The sequence below is a fragment of the Ammospiza nelsoni genome, chromosome 31 (assembly GCF_027579445.1).
Source record: "Ammospiza nelsoni isolate bAmmNel1 chromosome 31, bAmmNel1.pri, whole genome shotgun sequence".
NCBI lineage: Eukaryota > Metazoa > Chordata > Aves > Passeriformes > Passerellidae > Ammospiza > Ammospiza nelsoni.
This window is the reverse complement of record NC_080663.1, coordinates 4,100,665-4,121,560: the sequence shown is the minus strand read 5'-3', so window position 1 is coordinate 4,121,560 and position 20,896 is coordinate 4,100,665. Positions and strand designations below refer to the sequence as shown.

At 49.1% G+C, this 20,896-nt stretch overlaps 1 protein-coding gene across 1 annotated transcript; it reads left to right on the top strand.

Moving 5' to 3' along the window:
• The first annotated feature begins 2,697 nt into the window (after positions 1-2,697).
• Positions 2,698-3,522, top strand: LOC132085551 (gastrula zinc finger protein XlCGF8.2DB-like). Its single transcript, XM_059491013.1, has one exon. The coding sequence runs from the start codon at positions 2,698-2,700 to the stop codon at positions 3,520-3,522; it is 825 nt and encodes a 274-aa protein (XP_059346996.1).
• Positions 3,523-20,896: the final 17,374 nt, after the last annotated feature.

Here is a 20,896-nt window from a genome sequence, read left to right as displayed (position 1 = left end):
CATGTCCAGTTTCATCCCTCTCGGGTTCTGGTGGTCCCCCATCTCAGGGCTGCTGGGGATCCCCCCTCTCCAGGGTCCTGCTTTTGGATTTTGGGAGTTTTTGGAGTCCCAGGGTCCCCCTCTCGAGCCTCCCCTCAATCCAGCCACTTGGGGTTCCCCCTTCTTTCCACCACCCTGTCCTGGTTTAGGGAAAATTTGGTTGAAAATCTCCAAAAGGAGTTTTCTCTACAATGCAGATTCAGCAGCCCAACCCTCAGCCAGTTTGGGAAAATTCTCGGAGAATAGTTAAAAAAACCCTTTATTTAACAGGCAAAGCATTCACCAGCAAAAAAATTGAACAATATTAAGCAATACTACCTCCTGCTACTCCAAAAGAGATGAGAAACTCATAAAGTCTCCGTGGTCTGTAGCTTGGCTCATTCAGCCTCTTATCAGTCTCTTATCAGTCTATTATCAGTCTGTTATCAGCCCCTCCAGCACTGGAAATGCCACAGCCCAGGCCCGGCCAGGTGGGCCAAAGGTGCAAGCTGCCGGTGCTCTCTGGGTGTTCAGTCCAGAGCAGATTTAAACAGCTCCAAAGAAAAAGAAAACCCACAGTCCAGGGAACTTCTCTGCCTCAGAGACCTAAAAACTAACTAAAAGCAAAGGAGAGCTCTGTCCTGCTGTCTCTCCATCCAGCAAATGGAATGTAGAGGAGTGAGTGTAGTTTCTGAAAAGAAACTGCAGCTTCTTCTTCCTCCCCTTCTCTCTCAGAACCAGCCTTAAAGGTGCAGAACTCATTTCTGGGCTAAACAGACCGATGGGGGTACGAGCACCATGAAGCCACCCCAGGACACGCCCCTGTCAGGGTCAGGGGGTCCTGTCCCCGCCTCATCTCCAGGCTGTCGGGGGTCCCCCAGCTCCGGTATTGTCCCTTCCCCTCTCCCCGCCCCGGGGGTCCCCCGTTCCACAGCCCCGGCTCTCACGGGGATCCCCAAAATCAATATCCCATCCCGTCGGTACCGGGCCATCCCTATTTTGAACTCCCGGGGCCTTCCCGAGGGGTGATCACAGGTCCTCTGCCCCTGAAAAAGCTCCTCTTAGGGAGCCCGGAGATATCCAGGGCTCAAGAGATCTGCCAGCTCTAAACACTCTCCAAAAAAATCCTCCCAGAGACCCCTGGCCGGAGTTATTTGGGAATTTAGCAACTTGGGCTGGGCATCTTACAGGACTTTCAGCAGCCTTGTGTTCCTCACCGCAGTGTGAATGAACCTTGTCAGTCTTGCTGGTATCATTTGCTCCCTTTCCTCCAGTGATTTTAACAAACTGTTCCGGAAGGACAACAAAACATTTACTTTACACTGGCCACCCACAATGGCCATTTTCCTCATCAGTTCTCCCATAAGTCGCTCAAAGGAAGCTGTGTCCTTGGTTTCCCAGAGTTCTTTCAGAAAGAACCACAACCTCTTCAAGTGGAGGGAACCATGCTGTACTCAAAGGCCCTTGGGGTCAAAGAACAGTGCCTGAACTCACTGTGCCAAAATATTGTTGCAATTTGGTTAAGAAAACTGGTAGAGAGATGCCTCTGCCCCAATTAAGGTGCTAACGAGACCAAATCCAAAGTAGATTTTATTAAACAGTAAATGTGAGGTAGAGAGAGAGATTGAAAAAAGGGAAAAGGAGGGGAGAGTAAGGGAGTGACAGGGACAGAGTGGAGCAGGGCAAGTGTGACATTGTGCCTGTGTGTGTGTTGCCATCCCACGGTGGGGGTTTTACACCTGAGCCAGTTTGGGTAAGGGGGTGGTGTTCACCGCCTGAGCAGGGATTACCCCACTGTTTCAGGGTGCAATGTAAGATGTAACCAAATGCATGTTTTCAATCCCCATCTTCATCAACTGTTATAAACAAGTGGGGCAGTGTTCTTTATCTCTTCCATGACTCACCCCTGATAACGCCCTCCAAGGGAGATATCTTCTGTGAATGTGCCATTGAGTGTCACTGCAGGACTGATAAAATTCCATCATCCCATTGTGGGATGCTCCGCCCAGGGGGAGGAACCATGCATTCCTACCTGGATATAAGCTGAGTAATGAAAGACCAGGAGCAGCTTGCCTACTGGATTCCCAGAGGACAAGAGCTCCATTACCACCACTGGACCTTCAGAGGAAGACCAGACCCTTCTACAGGATCACTGCTTTGACAAAATCACGTTCATCACTCCAACAGGACTGCACCCACCATTTAATGGGACTGCTACCACCACCCTGACCAACAGAGTGTCAGGTTATATCCTGACTCTGTCAGTTTAAGGCAGTGTTTCTGTATCATTGCCTTGGTCCTAATTTTCTTATTAAATTGTAATTCTGATTGAGACTTTCCCTCATGTTTGCCGTCAAACCAGTACAAAACTCAATGTGCTCATCCCTTGTTTTCCTCCCAAAATAAAATTTCCCATTCCCAAATCTTCACCTGATGGAGGAGAAAGTTGCAAGGAAGAGGAAGATGCCCTGGGACACCCAGGCAGATGAGGAGGAAGTCAGTGCCCCTTTCCCCCTCTCTCCTGCTCCATCTTCCAGCCCCGCACAGCCCCCGGCTGCAGGACAACCCTGGTGCCAATGCCATCCTGCCAGTGATGCACTGGGGGGATCCCCTTCCCTCTGGCATGGAGGCAAATCCCATCCTCTCTTTCTCCTTCCTTCCCCAGGTAAGGAGCTGAGGATGGAGACCAGGGAGGAAAAATCTCCACATCAGAACCTTGTAAAAGAGGCCGTTTTGAGCTACTCTAGTGCACAGGAATCCAACATGGAGGAAATGCCACAGATATCCCTCAGGAGGAGGGGCTCCAAAGCCAGCCCAGGATTCTCTGAGGAAGAAAGAACCACCCAGAGCCAGGAAGGGGGACAGAGCTTTAGGCAGAGCTCAGAGATGGTGGTTCATGAGCAGCTTCGTGATAGGGAGAAGCCCCACAAGTGCTTGCAGTGTGGGAAGAGCTTCAAACAGAGCAAGCACCTGGTCAGCCACCACATGATCCACACCGGGGAATGGGCCTACGAGTGTGGGGAATGTGGGAAGGGCTTCAGCTACAAATCCACCCTTGTGACCCACCAAGGCATCCACACTGGGGAGAGGCCCTATGAGTGTTCCCAGTGTCAGAAGAGGTTTCACACCAGCTCCAGGCTCCTCCAGCACCCACAGATTCACTCGGAGGAGAGGCCCTTCTGCTGTCCTGACTGTGGGAAGGGCTTCAACCACAGCTCCCACCTCATCAGGCACCAGCGCATCCACACAGGGGAGAGGCCCTCCCAGTGCACCACATGTGGGAAGAGGTTTCACACCAGCTCCCATCTCCTCCTGCATGAGCGGATTCACACAGATGAGAGGCCATTTTGCTGTCCAGACTGTGGGAAGGGCTTCAAGCACAACTTCACCCTCATCAGGCACCGGCGCATCCACACTGGTGAGAGGCCCTTCGAATGTCCCCAGTGTGGGAAGAGCTTCACCCAGAGCTCTCACTTGACAAGACACCAACAGAGCCACCAGTAAGGGAGGCCCTGCAAATGCCCCAGCTGGAGGAACAGCTTCATGCACCGCTCTATCTTCATCATTCATGGGAGAACCCACACTGAGAAGAGCCCTTGTGATCCATTTTCCCTGGGATCCATGCTGGGAAGACACCTGCCTGTCGTCCTGCCCCTGCCCTTGACATGATGTGGGATTGAAGAACATGAGGGTCTGGCCATGGCCCTGTCACTACATTCACTCCAACCTCAGCTTATTGCCAGGGGCAGGAAAGGAACTCTCTATGTCTCTTTCCTTGAGGAGAGGAGTGCCCTTTCCAGGCAGGGGGAAATTGTGGCCAGGGAGACCCAGTAAGTTGTGTTTTAGTTTTCCCTGTAAAGTTTTATTTATCTCTTCTCTTATCAATATTGTTTCTGTTCTGTATGTTTCTTATCTCGTTGGTGTTCCCAAGAATTTGTTTTTATCCCAGCCTGGGATCTTTGCCTTTTGTGCTTACCATGGGAGGCAGGAGGGCAGTGAGGGCAGAGCAGTTTTAGCAGGAGCAGGAAATTGGTGAATCCCATTCCTGAACCCCGGCCCGTGGAAACCGAGCATCCCAGCTGGTGCCAGCCCTGGTGGCCATGGCAACAGCCTTGGGAGCGGGTCCCTGGCTGGGGCTTTGCGAACCTCTTCCCTCTGGTGCCCAGGGACAGGAGTGGAGGGAACGGCTGCAGCTGAGTCGGGGCAGGCTCAGGTTGGATGTCAGGAAAAGGTTTTTGCCCAGAGGCTGCTGGGGCCCTGCCCAGGCTCCCCAGGGAAGGGTCCCAGCTCCAGGGCTCTATGAGCTCCAGCAGCGTTTGGACAGCGCTGCCAGGCCCAGGCTGGCATTGTTGGGGTGCCCTGTGCAGGGCCAGCAGTTGGACTGGAGGGTCCTGATGGGTCCCTCCCAGCTCAGCCCATTCTGTGGTTCTGGGATCCCATGAGCCTGGGGATGGGACTGCAAATGGTTGCCATGGCAATGGGCTCTGGCTGCAGGCCTGAGCTGGTGTCCATGGCAACCACCCCTGGCATGGGATATCCATGGAGCTGCCAAGGGAGTGACCATAGCAAGAGGGGGCTGGTGATGATTGCCATGGAAACTGACCATAGGAACAGGGGGCTAGTGGTGGTTGCTGGCTAAGGATCAGATTTGTCACAGGCCATCACAGGGGTTCCCTGGGGACTTTCCAAGAGTCTCCAGGCTGTTCCAGAGCTGAAATGTCACAGGCAGAGACAGGGGCTCCATGGACACCTGCCAGGCATTTCTGGGGATGGTGAAGAGCCCTGTGGTCAGAGGGAGTCACAGCCATTCCATGGTGATATCCCAGGGGACCTTGGGCTGCAAAGGCACCGATCTGTCACAGGCACTCTCTGCGGCTCTATGGTGACATCCCAGGACTCCCCTGGCTACCAAAGAGCTGGGGTGTCCCAGACACTCACAGGCGTTCCTGTCATGGGCACAGTGAGACCTTCAGGCAAAATTTATTAGGGAAACTCCTGTTGGGTCACAACGTGCAGAAAGGATTCCCAATAGCCCCCATAGATCCCCAAATGTCACCATTGAATCAGAGATGACACAGATTCAGATCAGAAGGCTAAGGGCTAAAAGCCACCTGTTTTTTCAACCCTGTTCTTTTATACCTTGGTTTGCTACAGGTGGACCTCACTGGTCATTTAATCAACACATTTCACATGATTGGCCAATTAAGACAACACCCTTCAGTAAACAATTTTATGGAAAAAAGCCAACTTATTCCAAACATTGTCAGCCAAGTGTTTCCACAAAAATCCACTCAGATAACACCATTTATTGATGTTCATTTTATGTTGGGCCTTTCTTGGGGTTCCCTGGGTGGGGGAATCCCTTCTGTAGCAGTTCTATGCCAGGTAAAAAGAGATGCATGGGACTTTTTCAATCTTCAGCTTCTTGTTTATTGTTATCTCATCTAAAGTTTTGCATTGCTGTCCACACCAGGCTCAGTACACTGGAAAAGCACTGCAAAATGGCCCCAAAACATACAGTTTCAAGCTCTTTTAACATTGTCTCATCCAATAAACACTTGAAAGGTGCATTATTTCTACTTATCTACCAATAACTCATCCCTTGACTGTCCATATAACCTCTGCACTGTGCTTTCCATGACCAATCACCCTGTGCTACCAACAGTACAGAAAATAGAGCAGATGAAGAAGACAGGGACTACACCCCAATTCCTCCATCTTGCTTCCTATCTACACCATACTAACAACCCCAAACACCTAAATTTCTCACCCAAGGAACATACTATAGTACTCCCTATTACCTATTTCACACTTTGGTAAATTCTAATCTATCTCAATGTCTTGGAAATCCTCTCCATGGGGATTGAAAGGCAGTGTTTCTCTGGGCGTCAGGACCCCTCAGAGCAGAGAAATATTCCCTGTGCCTTGGATTCCCACACATTTAACCTAAAATCCTTTAACCTGTTTTGCGGAGAAAAGAAGAAACCTCACAACTTTATAAAAGTTGTAAAGCTCGGTATGTTTATTTACGACACGCGCCGGACGCAAGTCCTCCAACAAGGCATGCGTACCTCTGAAGACCTCAGGTCGTCTTTTATCCCCCTCCCAAATGCATATGCATACAGTTTCACAATAAGTTCATACATATTCATTCCGCGTGACATTTAGCACTAGTTCTTCTTTATCAGAGGAATTCCTAGGTCTGGGGCAGATCGACCTTGCGGTAATTTCTGTTTTTCTTTCTCTGTCTCCTTGCTGTCTCTGGAATGCGGCTTTTCTTTCAGCTTTGGCCCTACAGACCTCTCACCTCTTCCAGGCACTTCACCTAATTCAGAATGGATCTCCACTCCGTCTCAAACCCTTAATATGTGAAGTTGCCCAAAAATGTTCCAGGTAAGTAGGATTAGAAGGAGGAGAAAGAGAGAACAACATAAAGACAGAAGATCCATAGAACATCATGCACATAGGTACCAACTGCTGGGGTTCCAGCATCGCAAAGAGAGGAACCACAGGAGAAGGCAGGATCCAGACCCTGGACTGCCCTCAAGCCCCAGCTTTTAACCCCCTGCTCCTTCATGGGCCCGCCCCTAGGGTGAGACTGCTAGTTGCATGTCCAATCAGAGCCATGGTAGGCACCAGCGGCTGGTGTGTGATTGATTGACAGCTCAGCCAATCAGAACTATGTTAGCACTGCCCGTACTGTGTGACTGACAGCTCTGCCAGGCCAGGGCTGGGGGTGGGGTTCTGTCCCACCACAAACCAAGGCCTGACCCAGCCCTGGCCCCACATGGGCATTCTGAGCATCCCAAGGTGTCTCGGGACATCAATCTCATCCAGCCTCTGACAGCAACCACAATGAATCTCATGGAATCAAGGGTCAGTTGTGACCTCATGGTGCCTCATGGAATCAAGCAGACCACTGTGCAACTCAGGGGCAGTATGGATGCAAGGGTCAAAAATCAAACACTGGGGCCCATGGAAGCAAGGAACCATTGTGACACAGCGGGGTCGCATGGAGCCAAGGACCCTTGTGACTCTGTTGAGGGTCATGAAACCAAGAAGCCATTGTGACCCTGCAAGACTTCATGGAATCAAGGAGAATACTGTGACAGTGTGGGGACCCATGAAATCAAGGAACCATGTAACAGGTCTGCCTGCTTTGACCTCCTGGGGGCTGTTTGACAGGTCCCACTGAATTTGACATGTCAAGGGCCACTTCTCATCTGACTGTGAAGCACTGGGGCTCTGTGCTTTCCTTCCTATGGAAAAGAGCTCTCTTTCTTGTCTAGGCTTCTATGCCTGAAATTAGGATTCCACCTCTAAAATTCCCTTTATGCAAGGGTTTCTCCAAAACAAAATCTGCCAATACAGTCAAGTGTGGCAAGACTCGGCCTCTGGTGACTGCCTCTCATCTGCCCCAGTGCTCAGTTGTTTCCTTTCTATGGAGACCATTGTGACAATGTGGGGGGTTGTGGAGCCAAAGGGCATTGTTACACTGTAGGAACTTGTGGAACCAAGGGAATCATTGTGACACTGTGAGTACCATGGATCCAAGGGGCCATTATGACACTGTGGAGTCTTGAGGAAGTATGGGGGCCATTGTGACACTTTGGGGTCTTCCGAAATGCAGGGAATATTGTGACACTGCAGAGTACAACGGATCCAAGGGACCATTGAGACACTGTGGAGCCTCATGGAACCAAGGACATCACTGTGGTTCTGTTGGGCTGTATGGTCCCAAGGGGCCAATGTGAAGCCACAGGGCTTTGTGGAACCAAGAGACAATTGTAGCATTTCAGGGCCTCATGGAGCCAAAGGGTCATTGTGATCCGGCAGGGCACCATGGATCTGTGGAGAAAATTGTGGCATTGCAAGGCCCCATGGAATCATGGAGACCATTGTGACCCTGCAGGGCCTCATGGAGGGAAGGGGCCATTGTGACACTATGGGAACTTGTGGAGCCAAGGGGATCATTGTGGTACCACTGGAGCCCATGGAACCAAGAGGCCATGGTGACACAGAGCAGCTTCATGGAACCAATAGATAATTATGATAGCCTGGGCTTTTGGAACCATGGAGACCATTTAGATCCCTAAAGACTTGTGTAACCAAGGGGCCATTATGACACCAGAGGGCATCATGGAAGCAAGAGAACCACTGTGACACTGCAGGGCCCTGTGGAACCAAGGGAACATGAAATAGGTGTGCCTGCCTTGGACTCCCAGGGTTCACCTGACAGGTCTGGCCGACCTTGGAATGTGGAAGGCCACTCCCATCTGCCCCAGAAACACTGGGGCTCTGGGCTTTCCTTTGTATAGAAAAGAACTCTCCATCTTTTCCAGGTATCCATGGCCAAAACTTGGATTCCACCTCCAAATTTCTCTGTATCCAAGGAATACTGCCAGACAAAAGTTGCCAGGACAGAGAGGTCTGGCTGGTCTTTGATTCCTGAGTGCCAGCACTTACCTGTTTTGCAAACACTGGAAAGGGCTCTGTGCTTTTCTTTTTATGGAAGAATAACATCCGTCTTCTCCAGGCACAAATGTCTGAAATTAGGATTCCACATCCATAATTTCAAATATCCAAGGGGTGGTCCAAGCAAACACGCCAGGACAGACAGGTCAGGCTTGCCTTGGCCTCTGGTGGTTGCCGTGCATCAGCTTCTGAATCATGGGGGATCCGTGGCTTTCTTCCTATGGAGACCAATGTGACACTTGGGAGCCTTGTGAAATGAAGGGGCCATTGTGACACTGCAGAGCACCATGGATCCAAGGGACATTGTGACACTGTGGAGCCTCGGGGAACCAAGGACATCATTGTGGCTCTGTTGGGCTGCATGGTCCCGAGGGACCATTGCAAATCAGCAATGTGAGAATTAGCCCAGCTGTACTCAGAGTCAGCCAGATTTTACCCCAAAAGAACTGGGTGTGAGTTTCAAGTCCTAGGAGTCATTCAAAGAACAAATTAAAATCAATCATGAGGTGGATCATTAACAATTTTCCAGATGCCTCTGCTGATGAAATCCATACCACTGAATTTTGCGACTCAGTGGGAGTTGATCTGTATAATTTTTGTTCAAAAGGGACCCCATTGCACCCTGCGTGCTCCCCATCTTCCACACCACACTTGACCAGCAAGCAGGGTGTTGAAAACTCAATCCGTTGGTAACTCCTAACTCGGGAACTCCCCTCAAACCTGCCTTTATCAAACCTTTAATGATGGTCCAAGATGGCAATGGCCATGCTGTCTTGGAGCATCATGCCCTGGAGACTCAAGACAGAACGAGCCAAAATATGGCTCAGGAGCCTGACCACCCTCCCTCCATCTTGGCTCCTCCAATTCCTGCTACCACAACTTTCACCTCTGCCCTGAAAAAAGCTCCAGACTCCAACCACACAACTACGGGTCCTGGCCTCACTGTCAATCATTCCCTCTCCACACTGGACCATGCCTCCAGTTAAGGAAGGAGACTGGCACATAGCCTCAAAGTTCCTCATTGCCCTGTTATGTTATGAAAAAAGGGGGCAGAATCCCACGTATCAGCTACTGGTTTGCAGGGAAATCAAGGATCTTTGTATCTAAAGACCATAGGAAGGACTTACCTTGCTTTAATGACCTAATGAGGGCCATATTTACAGCACATGTCTCAACCATCTATGATTTAAAATATATTATGTTGTTGTCACCTACAGAATACACCCGGTGGGAAGAGGGGTGGAAGTGTTTATTACGCTAATAGCAATGACTATGCTAATAATGAAGCAAGGGCAGAATTGACAATCAGCTATCTAGCTGGAGAATGAAAACACAGCCTACCAGATGATCAAGCAGTAGGTATCGCCAGAGAAGTATTGAATGATATCAAAGAGATGGCTTTGAAAGCTTTAATCCAGGTATCAGATGGTAGCACCCCCAATTTGAAATTCTTTGGGTGGCTGCAGCTAAAGCTCTAGGACAATCAGACCATCCTGGGTGCCTGTTAAGTAAGCAAAGCAATGCTACCTCCCTCACACTGAGTGGCCTGCTCTCAGACATAGAGACCATCAGACATGCCACCTTGCAGAACAGTGATAGCATTTTTACTCTGGGCACATGGTCATGGCTGTGTAGACTCTGAGGGCATGTGTTGCATGAACCTCTCCATCCACAGCGAGTCAATCCACAAGAGCATTCAGGTACTGAAGGAAAAGTTCAAGAAGCTTCAAGTGGAAAACAAAGACTGGTTCAATAAACTCTTCCAGTCCAAAGGATAAAAGGGTTGGATGACGTTTATCTAAAACAGGACTATTCATTCTCTTAGTGGTTGTTGCTGTATTGTTAATTGTCCCATGTTTGTTTGGATGCTTTTAGAAAGTCTTACAAAATTCTTTCAGTTCCATCTTTGTTGTAAAACAGAAAGGGGGAAGATACCCAACACAGGCTCCTCATGGGCACCTTGGACAAGAGAATTGGAGGCCAGGACGGCACAAAAGCCTCTCAGACACTCAATTTTGGAAGGAAATTCCTTAAAATTACCTAAAAGTATTCTTAAATCCATAAAGTACCTTAAAAACCTTGAGTATCTCAAAGTGTTAATGAGCCCTGCTAAGTTTCAGTACAAAGCTCTCCAGGGACTCATTAAAGCAGATAATTGGGGCCATGATTGCACAAAGCTCTCAGAGACTCCAAGGCAAAAGCCAAACCCAAAGTCCTTTGAAAAACTCTGTGAGCATGAAGGAGCCCCCAGGGCCATTCCTGAGCAAGGCTCCCCAGGGACTCCTTCCAGCAGATCCTTGAGGCCACCGGGATGTGGTCTAGGGGGGGATGCTGAGGGCAGGACAAGGGGCTGACAGTGCCCAGCCTGGCTGGGGCTGTGCCAGGAGCCCCCAGGGCCTCAGGACAAGGTGCCTCCTCATAGCCCTTGGTGGCACAGACCCTGCTGTGCCCCAGGGCACCAAGACTTGGCTTCTCTTTGTCCCCACCTGCCATCACTGCCTCCAGTTCTCTGCTCTGCCTGGGGCCTGGGGACACTTTCTCAGTTGTGTCCCTCAGCGGGACCCATTAAATGTCCAAGAAAGTTTGGAGTTGGATTCTGCCTTGGAGTTCTGGAGAGGTTTCTTCAGCTCCCTCTCAGGGACTGATGTTCAGGGCCTTAGCACAAAGCCCCAGAGGCTCATTAAAGTCCTTGTGCTGTGTCTGTGCTGCTGAGCTGGGCTGGGCTCGTGGCACAAAGGCAGCTCCTGGTAACCAAGCAGAGCTTCAAAAGCACATTTCTCTCGATGAGCAGCTTTTCTCCAGCCCAGCAGGGCTGGGGAACTGCCTGCAGCCACCCTGGGCACAGCAGAGAGGCACAGAGAGCTTCAATCAGTCAGGGCTGGGAAGGTGCTGAGAAGTGCCTGGGACAGAATCACTGCCAGCCCTTGGCACAGGAACCTCTGGCTGCAGGACAATGCAGCTGCAGCTCCTGGAGCCATCTCATGCAGCTGCAACAACCCAATGCCTACAGACTCTGTGAGTACAACTCTGGGTGTTTCTGGTGCAGGGGAGGTGAAATGCTCGTGAAGCTCTGTCAAGCTGAGGGGGTCTGATCAGTCATAGAATATTTCAGAGACAAGGATTGCGACAAAAATTAGGAAATTTCTTAAGATTTTTCACTCCGTTTCCTACTATAGTAGAATGGCAGGGAAGGGGGATAAATATTAAAGGTTGCCTAATAATTTGTCTTATTAATTTTGACAAGTTTCTGAGACATCTGAAACTGTTACTTTTAGTCATCAATAGGTTCAGAGGAGGTCCCTAATGTGCTTTCAGCCACTGTGCCCATGGACAGCACCAGCATCACCTTTGCTGGACCCATCAGGCTCAGTCTGAGCTCTCCTTTCTCGAAGCTGCAAACAGAACCTGCTCCCAGCCAGTGCCCTGCAAACAGACAGGGTTCTGTCAGGCCAAGGAGAGTGCACAGATATTTGGGGTCTTGTGAGTGGTGGCAGGGGAGATCAGGCACAGGGAAACACCTGCAGGAAGAAAATCTGCAGGAAGCAGAGAGAAGATCCGGCAAGGAGAGAAAACAAAACTCAGAAATGCTGTGGCAGGGAGAGTTTAGAGATGCCCACAGGACCCCCTCCAGTGCAGACCCTCCCTCTGAACAAGCCCCCTCCCTCTTGTGCCCCCAGCCAAGCCTCTGCTCTCAGGGCCGGTGCTCCAAGGCGTGCAGCCCCTCCTGTGCAGGCAGAGCTGCAGCAGAGCCGTGGGGCAGCTCTGCAGCCCCGGGCCCAGTTCCCTCTGCAGAGCACAGGGCTGGGAGCAGCTGCCTGGCCCTGGAGGCTCTGGAAGGGGGCACAGCTGGCTCAGGGTGATGCTGTCTCCAATGCCTGGCTCTGGGCGATGCTGTCAGTGCAGCCAGGGAAGGAGCTGCATCTCCCTTCATCCAATGCCATCATAAGGACACTTGGGAATCTCCTTGAGATTTCTGTCCAAGCTGGGAGCTTCAATCCAGGGCGCAAACCTGTCCTGGAGCATCTCTGAGTTATAAGATTGGTGGGGAAAGGCAGAGGTGTTGTGACACTGAAAATGCTGCTGGGTTGGTGAAATGAGCAAAGAGAGCCCTTGGCCACAAATGTGGAGCTGGGCTGTGGGGGATCCATCTGCTCTCAGCAGTACCTAAGGCATTTTTGGGAAAAAACATGGGAAATTGATCACCCTCCACCTGCTAAAGTTTAGACCCCTGAGAAAATCTGAACAGATCAGAATGACAGACCACCTCCCCTTAGTCTTCACTCATCACTTTGTCTCAGAGAAGTCACTCTATTCTCCCTGGGGGCAGCAAAAATGATTTATGATTTATGGTTTATGATATCCAAGAATACCAGGATAGACATGGAGGGAGCTTTAAAAGAAAACTGCAGAACTCTTGAACACAAAAGGACGTCTGTGTTAGTTACAGGGGACAGTGTATGGGAAATTGCTTTGTTTTTGCTTACGGGTGTCTCCTCTATCTCTACACTGTGTTTTTCTCCATGAACAGGTCCCCATGCCAAGGATCAGCAAATGTCCAACAGCAGCTCCATCAGACACTTCCTCCTGCTGGCATTGGCAGACACGCGGCAGATGCAGCTCCTGCACTTCTGCCTCTTGCTGGGCATCACCCTGGTTGCCCTCCTGGGCAACGGCCTCATCATCAGCGCCGTAGCCTGCAGCCACCACCTGCACACGCCCATGTTCTTCTTCCTGCTCAACCTGGCCCTCAGCGACCTGGGCTCCATCTGCACCACTGTGCCCAAAGCCATGCACAATTCCCTCTGTCACACCAGCACCATCTCCTACTCAGGATGTGCTGCTCAGCTCTTTTTATTTCTGTTCTTCATCTCAGCAGAGCTTTATCTCTTGACTGTCATGTGCTATGACCGCTACGTGTCCATCTGCAAACCCCTGCACTACGGGACCCTCCTGGGCAGCAGAGCTTGTGCCCACATGGCAGCAGCTGCCTGGGCCAGTGCCTTTCTCAATGCTCTGCTGCACACGGCCAATACATTTTCCCTGCCCCTGTGCAATGGCAATGCCCTGGGCCAGTTCTTCTGTGATGTGCCCCCGATGCTCAAACTCTCCTGCTCACACACCAACGCCCTAAGAAAGCTGGGACTCATTGCTGTTAGCACCTCTTTAGCATTTGGCTGTTTTGTGTTCATTGTTTTCTCCTATGTGCAGATCTTCAGGGCTGTGCTGAGGATCCCCTCTGAGCAGGGACGGCACAAAGCCTTTTCCACCTGCCTCCCTCACCTGGCCACTGTCTCTCTGTTTGTAAGCACAGCATTGCTCGCCTACCTGAAGCCCCCATCCATGTCCTCCCCATCCCTGGATCTGGCCCCATGAGCAGCCCCAGGCTGGCCATGGCAGGCTGGGGGCAAACAGCATGGCTGGGGCTCTGCAAGGGCCCTGGGGGAGATGGGAAGGAGCAGCAGAGCAGGGGCTGATCCATCCCCAGTGCGCTGCACAGCCCAGGGCAGCATCCCAGAGTGTCCTCATGGAGCTGCCAACAACATCCCCCCTCTGCAGCCCTGGCCTCTCCCCCAGCTCACACAGGTGCCCCAGCCTTGCAGGCACAGACACGGCAGCTCTGCCTCAATAGCCCCTGTTTGCATTGCACACAGCAGGGGGAGCACCCCCATGCTGTTGGTGTGGGGACATGAACCTGAGGGAGCACAAATGCCATCAGCGCCTGGTGGAGAACACCTGTCCTGAGGGCAACCTGTTCTAATATTAAAATATGTGACAAACATTGTTTTAAGCAGCTCAGTCTTTTCCTTATCTTTAGTTTCTATATTCTCCACTACATTCAGTGAAGAGTAGAGATTCTTATCTCATGTTTTGCTGTAAATTTATTTGTAGAAATATTTTCTATTATTTTTCACAGAATGGTCAGGTTAAGCACAATTTCAGCTTTCACACTTCAACTTTTCTTTCTGCATGACCTAACAACATTCTTAAATACTTCCTAAGTTGACTGACCTTCTCTCCAAAGTTGATGCATCCTCTTCTTTCCCTTGAATCCTTGCAAAAGCTCCATGGGCAGCCAGGATAGTAATTTTCCTCAATAGCTCATCTTTTGGCACACTGGGAAGGGCTTCTCCTTCCCCCTTAAGATTACTATCTTGAAATGTGTCCATCCTTCCTCGACCCCTTTTGTTTTTAAGGGCTGTTTCCCTTAAAAGAATCAGTACCTGATTTGGTACACCCCAAAACTACGTCCTAAATAGGCCAAAGTTTGCCCTTCCTAATTCCAGTGCGGAAGTTTTTTTGCTGCCCCTCCTTCTTTCACAGAACTATGAAAACTTCATTATTTCATGGTCACTGTGCCCCAGCCTGCCTCCAAGCCCCACATCTGCCACCAGCCCTTCTCTGTTTGTGAATAGCAGGAGACAGAGCTTCCCTTGGCAGTGGGAGTGTTACCAAAAATTCAGTAAAATAGAAAACTCCTTCACACCAATGCAGCATTAAAGAGCAGTATTATTTATTCAGCTGGATGCACGGGGGACAGCTCCTCCCAAAGCTGTGCATGCTGAGAGCAGGAAAATTTCTGTTTATATTCTGTATTTTGCATACATATTCTTTGATTGTCCCAGACTAAATATACATCTGATAATCATTTTCCCCAAATCATTAATATATTTCTCCTCCCCTGTTCTCCTTGGGGTCTCTCTGGTGGTCCCTGGTGGTCGTGGACCCCAATGTTCCTGTGGCCCTGGCTGAGCTGGCAGGACACTGAGGCTGCTGAACTTTCCTTCTCATTTTCCCTTCTCAGTTCCCCTTCTCATTCAATGGGCATTGTGTGGTTTCCATAGGCCTCGGGTTGTGGAGAACAAGCTCCAGTTGTCAGCTCACCTGGTGGAGACAATTTATGATCTTGTAACATGAGGTGACAGAGTGGGCTATGACATCGCAGAGTGGGTTATGTGGGGTCATTGACAGCTATGACATAATAGACTACCTCTGTGATATCATAGGCCATCTCTGTGACATCCCAGGGCAGTGGTCTGACATCACAGAGCAGACTCTGATATCACAATTTTGGCTGTAACATCAGAGACCAGCTGTGTGACATTAGAGACTGGGCTGTGACATCACAGAGCAGGCTGCGACATCCCAGAGGGGCTGTGTGACATCCCAGCAGGGCTCTGTCAAGTCACTCCGCCCCAGCGGAGTTGGTTGGTCACTCCGCCCCAGCTCCCCCTCACAGTTTCTCCCAACAAGTCCAATGCTGTTCATGCCCAGCAGGGTCCCTGTCCCCCGGGATCCCCCCGGCCCACCTGGAGCTGCAGCCTCCACCAAAGGATGTTCCACAGGATCCACCCCAGAGCCTGACAGGGGACAAGGGGCCAGGGCTTTGTGACCAGGACATCAAGGACTGGGGTTATCCAGGTCACCGAGACCTGGTTTTGGTTGCCCAGGGCAGGAAAGATGTCTGGCAGCTGGAGCAGGGTCTGGGAAGGGCCTCCAAGGTGGGGCTGGAGCCCTTGGGCTGTGAGCAGAGGCTGAAGGAGCTGAGCTGGTCCAGCCTGGAGCAGGGAAGGCTGAGGGGCTCCTCATCCCAGCCTGGCAGTGCCAGCGAGGAGGGGATGGAGAACAGAGAGCCAGGCTCTTCACCAGGGGGCTGGTGGGAGACAAAAGCCAATGGGTGGAAGGGGAAAGAGGAGACATCAGCCAGGACAGGACGAGATGAAATGAGTCAGGCTGCTTTCAGCATTTCCTCAACACCAAGAGCAGCCTGACCTCCCCTCTCCATCCACCACTGACAGCTTTGCAAATCAGGAATTGTTCGAGCTGCTCTGCACCCACTCCAGGTGAGCATCCTGATAGAAGAACTTAATTGTGTTTACATCAATCGTAGAACTATGTTTGTCTAAATAATTCTGGAACGGAAATCACTTGTGGATGGTGAACTCATCAGATACTGCTGGGATGTTGCACATATCTCAGGGAAGAGTGTGATTGATATTAAATTTTGTCCTGTTCCACTATGGTCTGTTGGCCATGAAGAGAAAGTTTCTGTGCCTCTGAGTCTCACCAGTTCCTGCCCCCAAAAGGACACAAACATGATGAGTTGTGATTCCCACTCCAGTGGTGGCACCTGGACCTCCCTCCATAGCAAGAGCAGAGCTCCCTTGTCCCAGAAAAAGCCTGGCAAAGAGGGATGAAGGAAAACGGACAGGCTGTGGGGATCAGGGGCAGGGCAGGGGCAGGGCAGAGCCAGGGAGAAGAATGACTTTTGCATTTGATGGAGCTGTGCCTTCCCTTGGCTTTGTTGGCTGAGAAGAAATTAACATCCCTCTGTGTCTCAGGCAGCTCCTTCTCCAAGGAAAGCAGGTGGGAGCTGGAGCCAAGGAGCTGAAAGCTGCAGGTGCAGCCTGGGCTGGAGGGAGCTCAGATTTGCACAAGGCTGCTCTGAGTGCCAGGGCTTGGATGGGGGAAATGGTGGGGTGGGGGGGTAGGGACAGAGTTTGATTGATTGTCAGCCATGAATGGTGTTGATTTTTTTATTTTCAAACTGCATGAGGAGGTACTTGATTTCAATGTCAAGTGGAGATTGCTATTAACAGGGAAAAAAAATAAAAAAACTAAACAGGTCCTACAAAATGTTTTCTCACCGTGTTTTTAAATATAACATATTCGGTTGAATGCACTTCTGAAATCTCTCTTTTTAACCACACAAGATTTGGAAACTGAAAACAAATTATTCCCAGAGGCTTTGGTTGTTAAGGTGTTCTGGATGTTAATGGGCCCTGGGACACTGAATTCCTGCACTGAAGAGCTGAAGGCTGAACAAGCCTCTGGAGCAGGAAAATTCAGCAGCAGCCTCCAAGGTGCTGAGGATGTCAGCAGCCCCCACTGAGGCCATCCCTGCCCAGAGACCGTGGGGGAATGGGCAGACAAGGAGAGTGTCCCTGGGGCTGGGACAGCACAACTCAGAGGCACCAGCGGCTCCAGCTGGGAAATGGAGTGTGGAATGTGGCTGGGAAAGCCCTGCCTGGGCTGTGCCAAGCAGGACACACAAGCCCTGACCCCTAAACGCCAAACAATTCTCTCAAGGAGACATTTGAAAAGAATTAGAATTGCTTGTGTACTGTGAGTTGGACTCCCTAGAGATATATGAACTGGAGATTCTCAGGCACTCAAAACAACCAAACAGCCTTTATTGGCAACTTTGGAAAATCAGAGAAACTTTGGCAAAATGTTTTTTTATGACACTGTTGTGCTTTTCATTTGTTAATTATAGATCTTTCTAATCTTGAGATTTCCTAATTAATGTACTGATGAGTATGTTGTGTTTTAGTGCTGGTTAATTATTTATGTATTAATCTTATTGTGAGATAGGATTACAAGAAAGGTATAGTAGGCTTAAAATTTTAAAAGGGTATAAATAAGAATTTATTAAAAGTAAAATTAAGAATTAAAATAAATTTTTTAGAATACTTTTTTTTTCTTTTCATCTTTTTCATTTTACTGAAAATGTAAAGAAAGTAAATTAGGAATTTCTAGTCCGTTCACTATCTCTAGAACTGACTTTTTTAGTTTACTGTGGGGAGAAGTTTTTCTTGTTAAGGTTAAGGAGATTTTTTAACAAGAGGAAAAAGTAGGTTGTTTTTGGTTCTTAGTTTTGTCATGGATAACAGTTGTCTGGGGATCTTTGTTATTGAGATGTTGTTTTTATTGCTACAAGCTTTTTTACAGCTTGTTGATGATTCATGTCAAATTAAAGGGTATTGTTTTAAAGATGAGTTGTTTAAAGGTAAATCTTTTATTATTTTCTTTTAAAATTATTTTTATCTCTGACAATGGAAGTCTTCTCTTGGGGAAAATGGATTACCTTTTTTTCCCCCTGTTTAAACTATTTGTAAAATTACAGTTATTTTAACATTTATTTATTTAACGTGCAGGTTTTTCTTTGATTAATTTGAAATATTTTGATTTATTTGATTTTTTTTATAGTTTTATGTGTTATTAAGAAAAAGAGTTTTTTCTTTATACTTTATAAGAAGATTTTAGTTTTAAGATAAAGGTATTTTTTCTTCTTTTTTGGGGGAGGGATTTAACTTTTTGCTGACTTTTATGCTTTTTTTGGTTTTTTGCTTTGGTTTTTATTTTTTTTTTCAGTTGAGGGAGGATTGAAGTATTGAAAGGATTTACACCTGACCCACTGATAACTTGTGGGGGAAGTTGTGGTTGAGTTGTATTAGGATTGTTTTTATGACTGGTTTGGGGCTTTCTATTGTGTTTAATATTAGTTGTAGGGTTATTTTGTATGGGTAGTAGGTTGTAAATTTTTTAGTTTTAATTGTCTTGGGGGAGGGGACTTGATGGTAAAATTTTAATTGCTGTGGCCAGCTTTGTTCTGGTTGGGGTTTTGTAGCCTCTTTTGTTTTCCTGTTTGGGAGTTGTTGGGGTTTGGTTTGGTTAGAATAGGGCCAATGGAGGGGGGCGGTCTGGGGAGGGGGGAAGGGGCTCAGCCCACGGCAGGGTTGCATGGTTTGGTTTGGTTTGGTTTGGTTTGGTTTGGTTTGGTTTGGTTTGGTTTGGTTTGGTTTGGTTGAGATGGGGGCTGGGGCCTGTGCCTGCTGCTTCTTTGTTGACTGGAAAAGAAAGAGGAGGTTCCTGGTTTATTTCATCTTTAACATTTGTATTTAGCAGAGGCGTGTTCAGTGTCTTTGTGGTTTAACAGATTGTCAGTTACACAAAAATTTTTGTATTACGTTTTAAAATTCTTCTCATATCAAACTACAACAGACATTCAATCAACAAAAAACACATCTCAAAGCATTGACTTGGCCCATTTGACTTCACAAACTCTAAGCCTGTTCAATTTCATGTTATTCAATATCTGCAGAAGCAAAGAAACATAAGACATGGAAAGAGAGAAAGACAAAAAAGATTTAGAGAAGCACACACAGAGCTACCAACTCCTGGATTCCAGCACTGTTCAGATGGAAATTCCAAGAGGAGGTAGGGTCAAGATGTGTGCTTGCCTTGTGGTCAGCCTCAAATACCCCTTGGTCTTCCTGGGCCCTTCCCCCAGGTGGGACTTGGGCTCATTTGGTCCCTCAGGAGCTGGGCTGGGGCTGCAGAGGTGGCTGTGGAGCATTGCCTGTGCTGTGCCAGGGACTGGCAGACACTGCTGGTCTGGGATAGAGGCTCTGGGGGGATTGGGGTTCCAAGGCATGGCACGGCTGGACCTGCCCCTTCCTCCCCTCACACATGAAAAGTTTTGATCCAACAATCTCCTCCAGTCTTTCACAACAGGAAATGTTAGAGGGGGGACCCAAATTCTGGCCATGGGCACTTGGCTGAGAAGGACAGTTCCATAGGTAGGAAAGCACAGAGACCCAGTGTTTGGAAAGCAGCTGAAAGGCTCACTAGGCCAAGGCCAACCAGACTTGTCAGGAATGGCAGATGTTGTCGGGAAGCAGTCTGGGAAGCAGTCTTTGGATCTAGGGAGTTGTGGAGGTGGAGCACCAATCTCACCCATGGACACCTGGAGATGCAGCACAATTCTTTCCCGTAGAAAGGAAAACACAGAGCCTTCCCCAGTGTTTTGTGGAAAGATGAGAGGTGACCCTTGCAAAACCACTGCCAGAAAAACTTGTCCTGGCAATATTCCTATGGGAACAATCCCTGGATAAAAGGAAGTTTGGAGGTGAAATCTCAATTCAGGCCATGGGTGCCTGGAGAAGAAGGACAGTTCTTTTCCATCAGAAGGAAAGCACAGAGCCCCAGTATTTCAGCAGCAGATGAGAAGCGACCTTCAACATGCTAAGATCAGTTGGACCAGTCAGGCAGTCCGTGGGAGGCAAAACCAGCCAGACCTGTTCTGTGTTCCCTTGGCTTTATGGTGCTCCACAGTGTCACAATGGTCCCAATGATTCCATGAGTCCCTGCAGTGTCACAATGGTCTCTGTGGTTCCCTGTCAGGACCCAGGACATCCCTCTGGCTGTCCTGAGCAGCCAAGACCCCTGTCAGGGGTCTCAGAGACCCTGGCACAGGGCCCAAAATGCCCCTGTGGTTTTGATTATGACCCGTGGAGCAAATTACCAACCTTGTATGAAGATCAGCAAGCCACAACAGTGTAAATAGAATATTAGTGAAGTTTTCACAGGGTGGAAAAGTAGACTTTTGCGTTTTTGGTATGGGGGCAAGATGGAGGGAACTAAGTGTGTCCAGCCTTTCTCCTTCTTCTTGGCCTCCATCTTCTGCTGTGGTGTTGGCACTTACAGATTGGTTTAGAGTAGAAGCTCAAGGTCTAACATAGGTGATAGATTTTGGAAATTGTAAACATTGTATACATAGTTTTTGTATAAAGACATAACACCGCCCTGTGGGCAGGCAGAATGCCTCGGACTGTCTTTGTGA

What these genes read in the sequence shown, in the direction of transcription:
- LOC132085551 (XM_059491013.1), top strand. Translation starts at nt 2,698, where the DNA reads ATGGAGACCAGGGAGGAAAAATCTCCACATCAGAACCTTGTAAAAGAG.